The sequence below is a fragment of the Panicum hallii genome, chromosome 9 (assembly GCF_002211085.1).
Source record: "Panicum hallii strain FIL2 chromosome 9, PHallii_v3.1, whole genome shotgun sequence".
NCBI classification, from domain to species: Eukaryota; Viridiplantae; Streptophyta; class Magnoliopsida; order Poales; family Poaceae; genus Panicum; species Panicum hallii.
In genome coordinates, this window is record NC_038050.1 from 34,373,523 (window position 1) to 34,391,447 (window position 17,925).

At 54.6% G+C, this 17,925-nt stretch overlaps 1 protein-coding gene across 2 annotated transcripts; it reads right to left on the reverse strand.

Moving 5' to 3' along the window:
* Positions 1 to 363: 363 nt before the first annotated feature.
* On the reverse strand, positions 364 to 17,728 carry LOC112876098 (probable polyol transporter 6). 2 transcript variants are annotated; one of them, XM_025940139.1, is made up of 2 exons: positions 17,535 to 17,728; positions 364 to 2,000 (listed from the first exon to the last, which is right to left on the reverse strand). In XM_025940139.1, exons 1-2 carry the CDS (start codon positions 17,647 to 17,649, stop codon positions 574 to 576), a joined length of 1,542 nt encoding a protein of 513 aa, XP_025795924.1. In that variant the 5' UTR covers positions 17,650 to 17,728; the 3' UTR covers positions 364 to 573. The 2 variants fall into 2 exon arrangements, 1 of the variants encoding a protein (XP_025795924.1); XR_003225247.1 differs by lacking the exon at positions 364 to 2,000 and adding an exon at positions 7,485 to 7,562 and having other exon boundaries at positions 17,535 to 17,721.
* Between the last annotated feature and the right edge of the window lie 197 nt (positions 17,729 to 17,925).

A 17,925-nucleotide genomic window follows, 5' to 3' on the forward strand; every position in this document is an offset into this window, starting at 1 on the left:
AAGTTTTGTAAATAGACTTCATTTAGTACTTTAAATTGGTAAGATTTCTTTAAAAAAGTTTTATTACCAGCACGCAAACTAATCAGGCCGTACGTGTTGCCTCCACCTAGCTCCATCTTGTTTTCCTCGTTGTGACGGGACCAACCGACAAGACAGGAGAAAGAAAGGATGGGAGGGAGTGAGAGAAGAGAGATTTAATGATATTTTTTATTTTCTTGTGGTCGACCACAGGCCTAAAGATGCATTTTATTTGTTGCCCAGCTTATGTTCGTGCACACAATGGTTATGGCGCACCCTCTTAGGTTCATGCAACTGCCCAGGAGGCAGAAAATCGAAGCAAATCAATTACCAATATATGGCATGCATTTCATGAACAATACGATTGATACGACCACACATGCTATGCGTGCGTGCAGGAGTGTGCGTTGCTGACCGTTCGAACCTTGTACAGTGAGTCAGTGAGTCCATCTTTCTACCCCATATTCCCATGTGAATCTACCCATCCATTCCGTGTCACAGCTGCTAACAAACACATGTTGCGTCTCTTCCGTCTTCCCATATTGCCCCATCACATCACGGTTGCGCCTTGGCGTTGCCCTCGGCCACCGTTGACTTCCGCATCTCCACCGCCGGCACCTCTCCGCGGTGCGCGCACCATCCGTGGCTGAACACTTGTTCGACCTCCTCCAGCGCCCGGCCCTGCGTCTCCGGGCAGAGGAAGTAGAAGAACGCGGCGGCCAGGACGGACAGCCCCGCGAACAGGAAGAAGGCGCCGCCGATGGTCATCGCCTTGTACAACGACACGAACGTCATAGACACGGTGGCGTTTATCAAGCGGTTGATGGCCACGCCCACGCTGGTGCCCTGCGCGCGCAGCCGGAGCGGGAACACCTCCGAGCTGTAGGTCCACGTGACGGGGCCCACGCCGATGGAGAAAGACGCCACGAAGGTGAACACCGTGGCGATGGCCAGCACCACCGCCCACCGCGCCGCGTAGTGCGGCGCCGAGCGCTCGACGACGGTGAGCCCGAGGCCGAGGCAGGCCAGCGAGGCGATGATGCCCGCCAGGCTGGAGAGGTAGAGCCGCCGCCGGCCGATGCGGTCCACGAGCAGGATGGCGACAAGGATGAACACCGTCTTGGTCACGCCCACGCCGACGGTCGCCGCGAGGACCTCGTTCCGGGTCGCGATGCCGGCGGCCTTGAAGATGCGCGGGCTGTAGAGCAGCACGGCCTCGATGCCCGTCAGGTGGTTGAAGAAGTGCACGCCCAGGGCTGCAACCAGGATGCGCCGCACGGGCGGCGTCGGGTGCAGGAACAGCTCCTTCCACACGCCCTTGCCGCTGCTTTTCGGCGCGGCCACGCCCGGGGCGGAGTCAACGGCGAGGCCGGCCGCGGTCTTGATCTCCGCGAGCCGCACCTGCGCCTCGTCCTCGGTTTCGCACTCGCGCCGGAGCACGGCGAGCGCCTCCTCGGGTCGTCCCTGCATGACGAGCCACCGCGGCGACTCGGGCATCGCGAACACGCCGATGGCAATCACGGCGCTCGGGAGCGCGCCGAGCCCCAGCATGGCGCGCCAGCCGTAGACCAGAGGCAGCTTGGCGAGCAGGTAGTTGGCCACGTAACCGAGGAGGATGCCAAGGCTGATGCAGATGTCGGGGAGCGAGCTGAGCGCGCCGCGGGACTCCGCGGAGGCGATCTCGGCCGCGTAGACGGGCGCGATCATGAGCGCGTAGCCGACGCCGACGCCCGCGACGCAGCGGCCGACCAGGAGCGTGGCGAAGTTGGGCGCCAGGCCCATGAGGACGGAACCCACGAAGAAGATGCAAGCCGCGAAGGAGATGGTGCGGCGGCGGCCGGCCCAGTCAGAGACGCGGCCGGCGGTGAGAGAGCCGACGAGGGCGCAGATGTTGAGGATGCCGGCGAGGACCTGCACCTGCGTGTCGTTCGTCTTGAGGTCGTCCTTGATGAACAGCATCGCGCCGCTCATCACACCGGTGTCTGCATATACCCATTGACTCGGTTGTTATTTCGCTTGCAGTACATGAACTGAATTCATTATTGTTTCTAAATTGCTATACATTTGCAATTTTCGTTAATATTTGTATGTTTTAATTTGTGAAATTGGGAACACTGGCTTGTGAAACATCATTGCGGACGCTCTAAGCGACCCACTTCGTAAGCAAGATAACTCTAGTTCAAGACTCTCAAGATCCGCTGGTCTGCTCTTTCGGATAAGCTCATAGCATGATTGTGCATGTGTGTAGTGCAGTACGTAAAAAGCCCTCGTTTGTATTGTATTTCTAAACATTAGAAAAAATATAAAAAAGAATTTAAAAACCATCAGAAACAACTTAGAGGACACGTAGTGACGGGTCCACGGATCCAGTATCCTAAACAGGCCCATTTCCTCCTATCACTCTGATGGCATAAGACCACGCGTGGATTAAAGGGCGACCCCCCGCACCGTGACCTTCTCCAGGACGTCCAGACCCCGACCGGCCGGCTGGTCGGCTGGAGCCTCGGCTCGTGTCCCCGACCGAGGGGACGATCAAGACCTAGGTCCGTACTATGGTCCTGACCTAAGACGCTAACCGAACTCCGCCACGCATGTGTCACTTTTCCCGACTGATGCGGTCGGGGGTCGGCCGGACCTTGCATATTGACTGTCCCTGAGGCCAGTGCTACGGATAAGGACGGACATGCTAGAGTCAACTTGCCGTACAGGCCAGTCACTCCCTCCATGAGTGTCACAGTCCCGCTGTTACCCTAGTAGAGGGATACTATTCCACCTACCCATCCTCGCGAAGAGATGGGACACAACGTCATCACGACGTGGCGGACACGCCTCCATAACAACGGAGTGATGGGCGTAGCGCCAGGGACGGAGCGTGACTACTGTACCTTACTTATCATCGCACGCTCGCCCCCCGACGACGGAGCATGACACACAGGGACAAGATAAGACGGCCACCCCACGACGCAGAACTTGGACGGTGGTCATCGAAAGGCCTCGACTGACAGAGTTGGCGGTCTCGACTGAAAGAACTGGCGACTCCGACCGGCGAAGCAAGGAACACTCTATTTTTCTACCTCACTCTTTCTACCTTTGGTTCCCCTGTAACGGAGACCCCCTTTGGACTATAAAAGGGAGGGTCATCCGCCTAGGAAAAACAACCTCAACAGGTCTTGATCATACCACATCATCCACTCGCAAGCTTGTAACTCTCTAAACTCTCACGAGCACCTGGGCTCAAGCAATACAACCGACTGATCCTCGACTGGACGTAGGGCACGATTGTCTGAACCAGTATAAATCTTGAGTCATTGTGTGTTAGGCCACCTCTGATCACGACGCATGATACACACTTTGAGTTGGTTTAGCTACCGGCCATTTCCGGAACCTACAGTTTGGCACCAATCGTGGGGAGGGAATCATGCGTCCACTGTCCTGGCAATTGGATGGTCTTCGTCTCTGACACATCCAGCCTCACGACCTTGAGCGATACAATTCGCTTCGGCTCGCTAGAGTTTCCTATGTCCTCATGTGTTGGACTGTGGGAACCCCCCGTCTTCACGCCCTTCCAAACCCTGCACTTCGGAAGCCTGGACTTTGTCGTCGATCATCTCGGCACGCTCTGCCTCCGCGAGGAGGCCACTCCTCTGATGTCGCCTGGGGGAGATACTACCTTGACCGACCCGCTGGCTGATCTCGACACCGAGGTGCTTGCGCGGCGCATCGAGCTCATGCTCAGTGCCAACCCTTCAGCGAGTGACGTGGACTTGCTCCTGTTCTCGCTGCGCAACATTTTCTGCCAACTCTCTGGACGGATCCCACTATCCCTACCACACTCGCCGCGTGGACGGTTCCTGTTTGGCCTCACAAACACCGCAAGCTTGTACGCTAGGGAGCTCCAAAAGGTCATGTCACAGCCCCCGCTCGCCACCGAGTTCGTGGGCATGACGGGGTATAGTCCTGCCTCGTTCCACGACCTCTTCTCCAACGACGACCTCCTGAGCGAGGGTTCCAGCATTGACGACATGTCATCCCCTGGCTACCTCGCGTTGCGGGAATGCGCCATGGTGAACGTGCAGGGAGACTAAGCACATGCACACCCTGCCAAACCCGTGCGCACAGGCCCTAGCTAACACCCAGGCGCATGGCGAGGACTTACGTCAGTGATGGCAGCACCAGCTGCCGCCCACATCACTGCACCCCCTACGCAACTCTAAGCCGAATACTCATAATATTACGGGCGGTGCATGGGTGCGCATCCGTCAAGTCCAACAGGCCATCATCGTGGATGCCGGCGGCCTCCCCCCAGTTTGCACAGGCCGGGCAGAACATCGCCACCACAGCGATGCTCCTAAGCCTACAGACCCTCAATAGCAGGAGCTCCACCACAACATCCGGATGTTGGTAGAGCGTGCCACCGTGCAGCAGGCGGAAAGCTCCGCGTCATGCCACCGGCATGTGGCTTGCTGCCCAGTTGAGGGGGCAAGCTCGCAGCAGCCAAACCCCTCAGTCCACCAGCAGCAAGGGCGCCCACCCTAGGAGAGTCATGATGCTACAGCTGCGTCGCGCCCCTATCCGGCATCCGTTGTGCAGCAGCCCCTGGTGCGCGGCCTGCTCGGGCACAACTACGACGCGCGCAGTGTCATCCACTCAAGGCAACTAGCCCGCTGCGGCGCCGATGCTGATCGGGCTACTGCGGACACGGCTGAAGCCCACCAGCCCACGAGGGAGCACGAGGAGGCGTCCCCTAGGTGTGGTAGCGACCGTGCAATCAGGACGGCGACTGGAGCCACAGCTGGACGGCCCGGGCCCACGGGCGTTTGGTACTCGCATCCAGAAAGTGCCATTCCCACCGCACTTCCAACCGTCCACTAACATCACCAAATACACCAGGGAGACAAACCCCGCTGTATGGTTGGAAGACTTCCGGCTCGCTTGTTGGGCCGGAGGAGCGGATGATGATTACTTCATCATCCAGTACCTCCCCATCTGCATTGGGGAGTACATTCGAGCGTGGCTTAAATTTTTATCGCCCAACAGCATCTGTAGTTGGACAGAGCTCAAGCAGGTCTTCATCGGGAACTTCCAAGGGACGTACGTGTGCCCCGAAAACCCCTAGGACCTCAAGAGCTGCAAGCAAAAGCCCGGTGAGTCCCTGAGGGACTAGATCTGCCAGTTCTCCAAGCAGTGCAACTCCCGTGCATTCCTCTCAGGGACCACCTGCAAGTCCCTCGTTCACAAGCTTGGCTGCCGGAAGCCGCGCACCACCCACGAGCTTCTGGACATCGCTACGAACCACGCCTTCGGCAAGGAGGCGGTCTTCACCGATGGTCAGGCCAAAGGCAAGGCCAAGCGGGAGGACCAGGATGAGGGCCCCTCCTTAGGGTAGGGGAAAAGGAAGAAGAAGGACCGGCTTCGTGCCAACCCCAATATGATCACGGCGGCCGACTGCGTGGACAAGCGACAGGGCAATGCTGACCAATTCAAGCAGCTCGTGGAAAAGCCTTGCACCAATCACGGCTTCCCCGCCAAGCACATGCTCAAGGACTGCGAGCTTCTCAAGCTCATGCTGGGTCAGCCCAGCAAGCGCAAGGGCGGGGACCGTGATAAGGAGGCCCCCAAAGATCACGGAGCGCCGCCCAAGGGCGGGAGCGGCTTCCCCGACTCGGACGGCTGCCTCATGTTCTTTGGAGGTCCTGTGGATGATTGCACCAAGCGTCAACACAAGGTCCGACTTTGGGAAATCTGCGCCGCTGGGAACGCCATCCCCAAGTTCCCCATCGAGCACACAGATCACCTTCGATCAGGGTGACCACCCTCCCCCGACTGGGGAGCTACCCGCTCGTTGTCGACCCCATCGTCGGCAACAAGCGTCTAACCAATGTGCTGATGGACGGGGGCAGTATGCTCAACATCTTGTATATTGAGACCCTCAACGCCATGGGCATCTCGCGGTCCAAGCTCCACACCTCCATTTTCCCCTTCCTCGGTATCATCCCTGGCATGAGGGCATACCCCCTGGGGAACATAGACTTGCGGTTATGTTCGGCGACCGCTGCAACTTCTGCATTGAGACCCTGATCTTCGAGGTGGTGGACTTTGAGGGATCATACCATGCCATCCTCGGGTGTCCGTGCTATGCTAAGTTTATGTCACACCCGATTTATAAGAACATAAATCGAGCAATCATATATGCGCCAGGATCAAGTCACGCATATATACAACAGATTATCAAGATATCACAACACATGTCATGAATAAAAGCGTATAAATTATAAAAGGAATGTCTTTATTACAACTGAATCAAGAATCAGTTCAAGGAATGCGGAAGCGTAAAATAAATACATGAAGACTAGGGCGCCACAGGGACGTCAACTGGGAGACAACGCCTAGAAATCGTCGAGTCCGCCGATGTAGTCCTCCACGTCGCCTGGTACTGAGCAGCAGTCGAAGATATCCCAAAGAGAACAGAAGAGAGGAAGAGGCAAGTGTGAGTACACAACTTGTACCCAACAAGTATAACACGAGTATGAGGCTCTAGGGTTAGCTGACTCAACTGCAGTAGCTTTTAATCTTGGCAAATTTTATTAAAACTATTTACTATAGGTGGATGAATTACCATGAACCCATATTGCATAAGAAATTAATCAATATTAGTTAAGAACTACTGAGAAACCAACCAAACCAAAACCACCCGGGGAAATCTCCCTAATCAAAGGTTGATAACCCCACTAATCAAAAGGAGGATCTGGGCCGCTCATGACTGTGAGCACAGCTGATATATCAGTTTTACACTCTCGAGATGTTGCACAACTTTACCCACAAGTCGTGAGCTACGCTAGTTGTTCATCACACTTCCTTAGGTGAGATGGCTAGCAAGCACACTACGAGACCGTTACAAAGGATCACGTTGGTAAGGTGTAACCGCTAAGGATTCTGGATCAGCAACGATGGGGCCCACCTCCGGGGGTACAAGACACACAGCACAGACCAAGCCGGAGGAGCAGGGACCATTGAAGCTTACCACCCCTCTTGCCCACGCAGGTAAGTTACTCCCAAACCAACACGACCTAATTAGTAAGTCAAGACCGTCCCATTCCAGTCTTGTGGTTGCGCGGTTGTCCCAGGTTGTCGCTCTATGAACCGGTCCTTATGGAGAGTGGCCAACCAAGCACTAAGCACCGTGCTGGCCCCCTAAACCAAGTTTCTAACAAAACATGTTTTACGGTGACGTGAGCCTCTCAAGCACACAGCACAGAGGGCCACGCTTAGGATTAAGTTGCATAAGACCATTAATCAAATTTAATTAAAAAGGACCAAGTTTGTTATAGCGCAGCAACCTAGCACAACTAACCATAATGCAACCCAAAGGATATAAAGTGGCTAGGAAAGTCCTTATAGGCATACAGTATTAAAATGCAGTATGAAATCTGTATTTAAAAGTGGTAGGATGTTCATGTTATACTTGCCTTCCTCAAAGTTCTCCTGCTGCTGCTCAAAAGCTTCAGAAGGTGGTGGCTCCTGGTACTGGTCCAAAGGCTCCGCGTCTACTCACGATCATCAAGCATGGTCCAGACATACACACATGCACAAGCAATAGAAAACTATAAGAAACAGTACAATATTACATAGAAACAGCACACAAAACTATTCTAAAGCTATCCTACGCGTTACAACAATCGTGTGGACATAAAGAACACCTAAAACGGAGCTAAGACGCGAAAACTATGCTTGAAATAAGATCCAGGGACCTATTTGCGAGAAAAACTGGGCCACAGGGGGGTTCTGGACAAAAACCAGGGGCTTAAACATAATTAAAGGCTAGTCGCAGGGGCTAACACGCGAAAACACCGGATATGGACTGCGGGTACTAATTCCAGGAAGCTCAGGGGGGTCCGTGCAAGAAACAGGGCTAAACTGCAATTATTATTGAACTGAAGGGGACCGCGGGTTGATACTTCAAAATAACAGGGGCTCTTTAGCAAAACGGTTGGCTGAAGCGGTACCTTTTGTTCTGGGCCCTCAGATCCGGATCTAACGGCGCGGATTAGATCTATTACGCGAAGGGGTACGCGCTCACCACGGCCATCCGATCTAAATCGAACGGTCCGGACCTATACTTAAACGAATCTAATCCAGATCGTAGATCTTGAATCGGACGGCTCTGACTCCATCTCACACCGAACCGGTATCGCTTGACCCGAACCACCGGATCTCGATCGCACGGTCCCGATCAAACGGTTCTAGATCTAATCCTAGGCGTCCATCTCCGATCGAGCGGCACAGGGCAAAAGAGAAGAAAGGGTGGGCGGCGCTGCGACGCCGGCGGCAACACCCGCGGCGGCGCAGTTCGGGCTCGCCGGAGCTCTGCGTTCCCGCCGCTCCGGGGGGTCAAACCTTCACGACTTCAAGCCGGGGAGCACCACCGTGACACGGGGAATCGATCTAGGGCTACGGCCGGGCCTAGAGGAGCTCGGCCTTCGCGACCCATGCTCCAGAGGCTACGGGCTGCAAAAGACTACGGTATCCAGCGCAAAAGACCCAGGGAAAGGAGGGGAGGCTCACCAAGGGCTCGGGGTGGCCGGTGCTGCCGCGGAGGGTGACCGGCGACGAGGTCCTGCGGCGGAGACGGTTCGGTGTTCGCGGGGAGGGGTGTTGCCGAGGCTCTCCGGGCTCCTAGGCACCGGGGATCGACGCGTGAAGGTCCTGTGGAAGTTCCAGGGAGATTAGGGAAGTCCGGGGATCGCCGGCGATGAAGAATTGCGGGGGCGGAGCGCCTCACCGGCGTCGGCTTCGGTTCCAATTCCGGCGCGGGCAGGGCTCAGGGGGTGATGCAGAAGCCCTGGACAGCTTCCTGATGGCGAGGTGGAGCTACTGCAGCCCTTGACTGGAGCTAAAAGGCACTAGAGCGGTGGATCCGCGGCAGAGCAGGGGGGGCGCCGGGCGGCGGAGCAAGCGGGCGGCGGCGCTAGGGCTTCGGTGGCGGCTGTAGCAGCGAGGGTAGGAGGCAGAGAGGGTTGTGGATCCTACTTGTAGGGAGGCGGAGCACCCTTGGCGTGTGGGCCCGGAGGAGAGGAGGTCACCGGAGATCTTGGGGGCCGTTGCGCCGGGGAAGAAAGTGGAGGGGAAGAGGACGGGGGCTGCCAGGTGGGGACAACCAGTCAGCGGGAGAGGAGGAACGGAGGCGCGCTCGGGCTGGCTGCGCTGAGCTGAGGGAGCTAGGCCGGGAGTGGCCCACGTGGGAAAAGGAAGAGGGAAGGGGTGACGGGCCTCGGGGGCTTGGGCCAGGGAAAAGGGGGAGAGAGAGAGGTTTTGGGCTGGTGGGTGCTCTCCTTTCCTTTCCCCCTTTTTCTTTCTTCTCTTCTACAAACTATTCCAACTCAAATTGAATTCAAAAGAGGTTTGAATTCAAATCCATCTACTCAAACAAACCAAAGAAATGCACCAGCATGAATGCACAAACAAGTTGATCTTATATTAAATTTTATTTTCTTGTGTTATAAATTGCTTTAAATGTAAGATAAATTAGGGAAAACTCTGGAAATTTTATTTAAGCCCAAATAAATTCATTAAAATTTAATGAAATTTACCTTAGGGTGTTACAGTTTATAGCGGTCCCCAACTACACCTAACTCAAGCTGAAGATGCTAGGACTAAATGGCATCATCACGGTGAGCAGCTCCTTCAAGCAAGCCTACGCATGCGGACGGGAGCACTTCGAGCTCGCCACCGCTATCGCCAACTCGACTGAGTTCTAGAAGCTCCAGGAGGTAGTGGTGGAAGGCGTCCCCGACCGCAACGAGCCAACTCCATCCAGCGCCTTCCGCTCGATCGAGGATACCAAGGCGATCGGGGTCGACCCCGACGACCCGGCCATGACTGTGCAAATCGGGACCCTACTTCCGGCCAAATAGGAAAGCACGCTCGCCAACTTTCTATGCGCCAATCGTGATGCCTTTTCATGGAAGACTTCTGACATGCCATGCATCTCGAGGGAGGTCACCGAGCATATGCTTCACATCAAGCTAGGTTCCAAGCCTGTGCAACACCGCCTGTGCTGTTTTGACGACAAGAGGCGCAGGGCCATAGGCGAAGAATGTGTGTTGACTATACTATCCTTAACAAGGCGCATCCCAAGGACCCTTTCCCTTTGCCATTCATAGACCAGATAGTTGACTCCATGTCAGGATGCAAAATCCTCTCTTTTCTGGATGCCTACTCGGGCTATCACCACATTGTGATGAAGGCGTCTGACCAGCTCGCGACCTCTTTCATCACACCGTTTGGCACGTACTGCTATGTCACAATGCCATTCGGTCTAAAAGACGCTGCTGCCACTTACCAGCGTTGCATGCAGAAGTGTTTTGCTGATCAGATTGACCAGCTCCGACAGCCTGACCAGCTTGGGCAATCAAAACCAACGGTCGCCGTCTACGTAGACTACATAGTGGTGAAAGTGTCTTGCGCGGGAGACCTGATTGCCACACTAGACGCCATGTTTGCTAACCTCCGAAGGTTTAGCATCAAATTGAATCCTGAAAAATGCACTTTCGGGGTTCCGAAGGGGAATCTACTCGGATACATAGTGTCCGAGCGTGGCATCGAGGCCAACCCAAAAAAATCACAGCCATCTCCAGGATGGGCCCAATACGCAACGTGAAAGGCGTGCAACAACTCACCAGTTGTCTAGCCGCCCTTAGTCAGTTCATCTCCCGACTGGGCTAGTGGGGAATGCCCCTCTACAAACTCCTCAAGAAGTCGGACACGTTCATCTAGACGGAAGAGGCCTAGCAAGCCTTGGATAGCCTTAAAGCGTTGTTGATGTCGGCCCCGGATCTCGTTGCTCCCGAGCGACGTGAACTGCTCCTACTCTACCTCGCGGCGACCACCCACGTGGTCAGCGCCGCTCTTGTGGTCGAAAGGGAGGAGCCAGGCCATGCTCTGAAGGTCCATGGACTGGTGTACTTTGACAGTGAGGTACTCACCGAGACCAAGGCTCGCTACCTGCAGGTGTAGAATCTCTTGTACGCCGTGCTCATGGCGACCAAGAAGCTGTAGCACTATTTTACCGACCATGAGGTCACCATCGTCACCTCATTCCCCCTCGGGGAGGTCATCCACAGCCGCGACGCTATGGGACGAATGTCCAAATGGGAACGCGAGCTCATGGGCTACGACATCAAATACGTCCCCCGCACTGCCATCAAGTCGTAGGCCTCGACCGACTTTGTCGCCGAGTGGACGGAGGTCCAAACCCCGACTCCGAACATCACCCACGAATAGTGGACCCTGTACTTCGACGGGTCGGTCATGGGAACCACGCGGGGGCCGGCGTGGTGCTGATCTCGCCAAGGGGAATAAGCTCCACTACGCGATCCACATCCCCTTCCCAGCCTCGAACAATGATGTTGAGTACGAGGGCCTCATCAACGGCCTTCTCATCACCATTGAGCTCGGAGCGACCCGGCTATTCGCTTATGGTGACTCCAAGCTGGTGGTAGACCAAGTCATGAAGGAGCCCAACTACGAAAGCTCCCTCATGGACGCCTATTGCCAAGAGGTGTGCAAATTGGAGGGCAAATTCCAGGGAATCGAGCTGCATCACGTCCCCCGGAGGGACAACAATGACGCCGATGCGCTCACTAAGATGGCAACCCAGCAGGATCCAGCTCCTGACGGGGTTTTCATCAACGGCCTCCATGCGCCCTCAATTTGTGTCAAGCCGGATCCGCCTCAAGAGCCGTCCGACCCAATACCTAGGGGCCCTAGTCCGGTATCCCTCGACCGGGCATCCCCAGACCAAGGGCTCGGGGGCACTGACTGTCTCGCAGTGGAGACCACAACCTCAGCGGCCACTGCACCAGCGACCGACTCCGACTGGAGGGTGCCTCTACTGGCCTACCTCCTTGATGAGGTCCTCTTGGCCGACCGAACCGAGGCATGAAGGATCGCTCGACACGCTATGATGTACATCGCCATCGTCGGGGAGCTCTACAAGCGCAGCCCGTCAGTGGTCGGAATGCTGATGAAGTGCATTCTAGCCCAGCAGGGCAAAGAACTCCTCCTAGAGATCCATGCTGGCATCTGCGGCCATCATGCCACCCCACGGTCGTTGGTCAGCAAGGCCTTTCGCTAGGGTTTCTACTGGCCAACAGCGCTGCCCCGACACCTCGCCTGGGATCTCTGAAAGATCGGCGACGAGCGCCCTCAACTCCGGGCGGGGTCCGAGGATCTCCGTGACCACCGATAGCACCGCGCGCTGAAATTGACCAAGTTCCTCTTCAAGGACCCTGTTCCTCTCCAAGTAATCCGCCAGCGCCTGTGTTCCGCATCACTACCTCTTGGGTGGTTGCCAGCTCGGACTCAGCAGCATCCTCTGACCGCTCTATCTTATCCTGCAGAAGCACATTCCTCTATCCTAAATCTGAACATGAACAAAGAGGGGGTTACGAGTCACAGGATGCGAAGTAGGAATCGACGGGGCGGAGAAAAGGAGCCACTTACCAGCCATAGCGTCATTGGCGATCTTAAGTCCCTCTTCCTTCCAAGTCAGCATCGCCTCTAGCTAGGCGATCAGCTCCTCCTTGGATTGAACCTGCCCTTCCGCAAGAGCTCGGGCCTTCCTCTCCGCTCCCAGCGCCCACTATTAGAGAAATTTGGAGGCAATATATCTGTTGTATTGCCACGAATTTTATTGCATTGCCATATGTTCAACTTTCATTGCAACAGGTTAAGATCTACTACAACATTAGCTTATATTGTTGCATTAAGGTGATTGTTTGCCACACTAAACTAGTGTGGTAATATTTTAAAAAATGATTGCAACAAAAAAGTTATTATTGCCACGAGTGAAGTAGCATTGCAATATTATTGCCACATTTTCTAACTATTGCAACATTTTTTATTCATTCTCATGGTGAATCGAGAGGATAAGTGTAGACTATTAGCAAAATATACAACAAAAGTTGTTGTAGTGTAGTGGTAAAGGTTTGTAATCCTTTAGATCCAAGGTTCAAAGCCAACTAGCAGCAATTTTTATATTTTTTACTTCTAATTATATTTTTGCCACAAAAATATATCATTGCAAGAATACTTTATTTCTACCATTTACAAAAATATGGTGGTTATAACACTTTTATTACCACGGTCATGTTTGTTGTAATCGTTACCACTTGTTGTTGCAATATCAACATACTATTGCCATGATATCAGTCACTGCTACTACTATCTAATACAATGCTTCATTATGTGGCAAACACCATAGCTATTGCAATGAAACAAAAAACATAGCCCAAAGTTTTAACCATGCAAGTACTTGCCATGGCTGCCAATGACCATCATGTCGTGGCAATTGAGATATATTGCCACGATTTGGCCCTTATTGCCACAATTACTCAGCGTTACAAAAGCCCAAATTTCTAGTAGTGGCCGCCTGCTACGCGCTCAGAGCTGATCGGGCCGTGGCGAGCTCTACGCTCAGGGCTGACCGGGTCGTAGCAAGCTCCTGCTCGGCAGCGGTCGCATGGCCACACTCGAGAAGTTCCAACGCCCGAGCGGCATCCAATTCGTGGGTCAACTCCTTAACCCGCCGTTGAGCCACCATTTCCTACCTCAGTCGCGCGTGCTCCTCCGAAAGGAACTGGGACTTGCTCAGCGAGATCCCCTCTAGGTTCTTCATAGCAAAAAATTAGAAACGCCAACATAGTCTAGCCGCCGTCGAAGAAATGAAGGTGAAAGAGGGGCCGTCAAGACTCACTTGAGCAAAACTCAGCAGTTCACCGAACACAGTCCGTCGAGCGACCCTGACCTTCTTAAGGGCTTCAATGAGCCCTGACTCCATGGCGGCAAGCTCACTGCAAGCCGACCGCCCGCTCCGCTTAAGAAGGTCCCAGAGCTCCTCCTCCCACTGATCGCGCAAAACGAGCCAAGCCTTACCCGGTTTGCTAGGGTCGAGCCACACCCACTCGCCGACTGACCTACTCGTAAGTTTGGACGATCTGGAGGCAAGTACCATCGACCACTCCTAGCTCCCCTCCAGCACTACCTGATGCATCGGGGGATCATTCGTCTAGCCAGGCACTGGTCCGCTTGAGCCTTAGCCTCTTCACACTCAGGGACCCATACGGGCTCAATGTCCATGTTCACGGACGCTGGCGCAGCTCCTTCATCCTCTTCCAACTCGGATCATGCGGGTGAACCATGCCCTCCTCCGCCTAGGGACGTGTTGTCACGATCTGCCCCCCTCCAACACCAGGTGGAGGGGGTATCACCACAGTCACCTTCGTATTGGACGATGTGGGGATCACCGTCATCACCGCTGGCCCGAGTCAGACTCGGAGGAAGAGGATGACCCCGGCGACACCGACGCCGCGGTCGTGAAGGGTTCTCCAACTGCTCCGCGCGTGGCGATGATGTCCCGAGGACCCGCGGAGATACTCTGCACAAACACGAAGCCAAACATCACCAATTACGGCCAAGAGCATAGTGATAGGGTGAACAACAACTACCTCGAGCTATACCCACAGAATCTCCATTGAGGAGAGGCCATCGGGCCACCTGAGTCGGTCGGATGACTCGGGCATCTGCCGGGAGGTGGGTCACAGAGCAGTGGAATGCCACCTGCGGGCTATGCCGACCCCGTCACAAATGACGAACCCGGATTCCACTCGGACGCCCAAAATTTTGCCTGGGCACAATCGTTAGGAGCTCACCAAGCCCATCACTTGAGCCATCGAGGCAAGTGACTCCAGCTCAGCCCCTCCGGTCGCTGAGACCACGGACGAGGTCACCTCAACGCGTGCATGCATAGGTGCCCCCGACCCAGACCGCCTTCCTTTATGACAAAGGCCGCGGCAAGTCGGGGTACCGTGTTCCTACTCCGAAAGAATGACAAACTTCTAGCCCATGACCGGACTCGCGCTCGGGCGCAGAAGACACAAAGCACTCCAGAATAAACGTGCTTTATTCCTAGTGAGTAAGTGTTATAGAGCACAATCGGCCCATGACTGCTACAAAGTACAAAAACCTATTACCACCACAAGGGTGGTAACGTTGGAAGCCTTGAGGAGGGCTGTTACAAGTGCGGGAAGACTGGAAGGAGCATCTTCCTCGCAAGCCTTCTTCTTGCACCCTCTTCCTCAAGGGCAACTTGGCATGGGACGCCGGCGAGTAGTCCACTTGACGCCGCCACCAACTAAACTCCCTCGCCGTCTCAAGTGACAGTGAGGAGCTCTTTTTCCCAGGCAGCTCCCGCAGGCACGCCCCACACGGGGATGGGACGAGGAGTTCCTCCCCGTACCCGGACCTGGCTGGTGGAAGCACTAACACATCCTCCGCCGGGAGCCGGCACCTCCACCATGTTGTCCAGGGTGCTTTGGGAAGCCGCACGGACTGCCCGACAGAAACGGTGCCCTACCTACGCACCCGCTCCCCTCGATCATTTGAGCGGAGCACTCGAAGGACCGAGCATGGGAGAGGCCCGAGCGCACGGCGTTGCCCACGCGCTATCCCTTGCCGCTCACAAGCGTTCTTCTAGCACGAGATGCTGAAGGAACCACCGACTCCGTCGAGCGGTCGCACACGGGCTGGTAGCAACTCCATTATACAAGACAAGGCCCGCCCACGACTCAGGTTCTAGATGGGTTCAAAAATGTGTCCCGAGGGCCTCCATTTATAGCTGCTCGGGTGCCCCCTATTTTGAAAGCCAGCTTCGCTGCGTGGAGCGCGGTTCCATCTCAAAAGAATGGAAATCCTCACGGGGGAAATAGGGAGGAGCCCCTCTGCAGCAGGCCAACACGACGGATCGGGCAGGCCTTGTTGTTCCGCACCAAAAAGCAGGCAGCTGGTACCGCTGCAGCACACTTATTGCACGGTCAGATCAACGCAAGCTCGATTGACTCGCGATCACAGGGGGGTGGCCCTCCTACGCGGTGTCTCTCTGTGGCTGAGGCAGAGCGATGCAACCTCTCACTCTCAACAAAAGCACGGCGCGGTGACAATAGCGCCTTCACGATTAAACAAATCGCAAAGCCGCTCGGGGGCCTCTAACGGGTCCAGGGATAGGGTCCCCAGCGGGCCCACTTGCTACTGGTTCTCTGGATGGTCTAAGACCACGCGTGGATCAAACGGGTGCCCCCAGGGCCGTGACCTTCTCCAGGCCATCCAGGCCCACAGTCCCGACCGACCGGCCGGTCGGTTGGAGCCTCTACTCGCGTCCCTGACCGAGGGAACGAACAAGGCCTAGGTCCGTAATATGGTTCCAACCTAAGACGCCAACGACCTCCGCCATGCATGTGTCACTTTTTTCGACTAACGAGATCGGGGGCGGCCGGTCCTCGCACACTGACCATCCTCGGGGCTAGGTGCTGAGGATAAGGATGGACACGCCAGAGTCAACATGCCGTATAGGCCAACCACTCCCTCTATGGGGTTACAGTCCCTTCTGGTGTCCTAGTGGGGAGACACTATTCCACCTGCCCGTCCTCGCGAAGGGACGGGATGCAACGTCATCACGACGCGGCGGACACGCCTCCATCACAACAGAGTGACGGGGCGTAGCGCCAGGGATGGAGTGTGACTACCGTACCGTACTTATCATAGCACGCTCGCCCCCCAACCGACGAAGCATGATGCACAGGGACAAGATAAGATGGACACCCCACGACGCAGGACTTCGACGGTGGTCATTGGAAGGCCCCGACTGATAGAGTTGGCGGTCTCGACTGACAGAGCTAGCGACTCTAACCGGCGAAGCAAGAAACACTCTATCTTTCTACATCACTCCCTCTACCTTTGGTTCCCTGTAACGGGGACCCCCCCTTTGGACTATAAAAGGGAGGTCATCGGCCTAGAAAAAACAACCTAGGGCAATACAACCGACTGACCCCCGACTGGACATAAGGCACGATTGCCTAAACCAGTATAAATCTTGAGTCCTTGTATGCTAGATCACCTCCGATCATAATGCATGATACGCATTTCGAGTTGATTTAGTTGCCGGCTATTTCCGGAACCGACACGTAGTCAACAACACTTCGACTGTCCATGTGATCAAGAAAATAATGCACATGGCTCGAACCATGTTGTAGACTTGCAGTAATAACTTTTAACTTTGTTTCTGTACTGAATGGAGCTTCACACGCCAACTTTCCTATCATCATTCGTAACAAGTTTTATTGTTGATTTTATGTTATGATGATGCACGGAATTAAGGACAGATTTCAGGCATATGCCTCCAAAGTTTTCATTTCTGTATCTCGTGAATGGGATGTAGTTTATTTGGGCTTGAAATTTGGTACGGACTACGGAGTCATGATATAACCTCTCTAGATGAGGAAGTGAAGATTTTTTTAAAAAATATATCTTCGATTGGTTTACAAAACTTTCTAACGCTTAGCAGTTTTCATCAAATGTACGCCCACTTGAATTGGTTTATTGTCCATCAAGATGAACTGAAAATGGTTTCTACTCTGGATTCAATACACTCGTATCGATCGATCGAGAGAGAGAGAGAGATTTACCGTAGCCCATTAGGATGGAGATAATAGATCCAACAATGGAGCACGCTACGCCATACTTGCTCTTCTTCCTCCCCTCCTTTCGTCCACTGCCATTCCGTTGCTCCTCTTCTCCCATGGCTTCTCTTCCAGCTAGCTAAGCTTGTCCACCTCTCTCTCTCTCTCTCTGTCTCTCTCTCTCACACACACAGAGGCACAGTTTACTCGGCAAGTCAAGCGACGCCCTCTCTGCTGTCCTTATAGCTAGAAGCCGATCACGTGTGTGGTGTGGCAGCATCAGTCAGTAGGTAGCCGAAATATTATCCACACGTATCCTGCTCGAAAGGTCAAAGTTAAATGTGAAAGCTCGGTTTTCTTATTAACCAGAGTGCCCTATTCTATTCGCCGGTTCGCC

Excerpts from the sequence above, each read along its gene's own strand:
- LOC112876098 (XM_025940139.1), bottom strand. The coding sequence starts at position 17,649 with ATGGGAGAAGAGGAGCAACGGAATGGCAGTGGACGAAAGGAGGGGAGG. Across the intron at positions 2,001-17,534 it reads CTCCATCCTAATGGGCTACG|ACACCGGTGTGATGAGCGGC; the intron begins GTAAATCTCTCT and ends GGGTATATGCAG.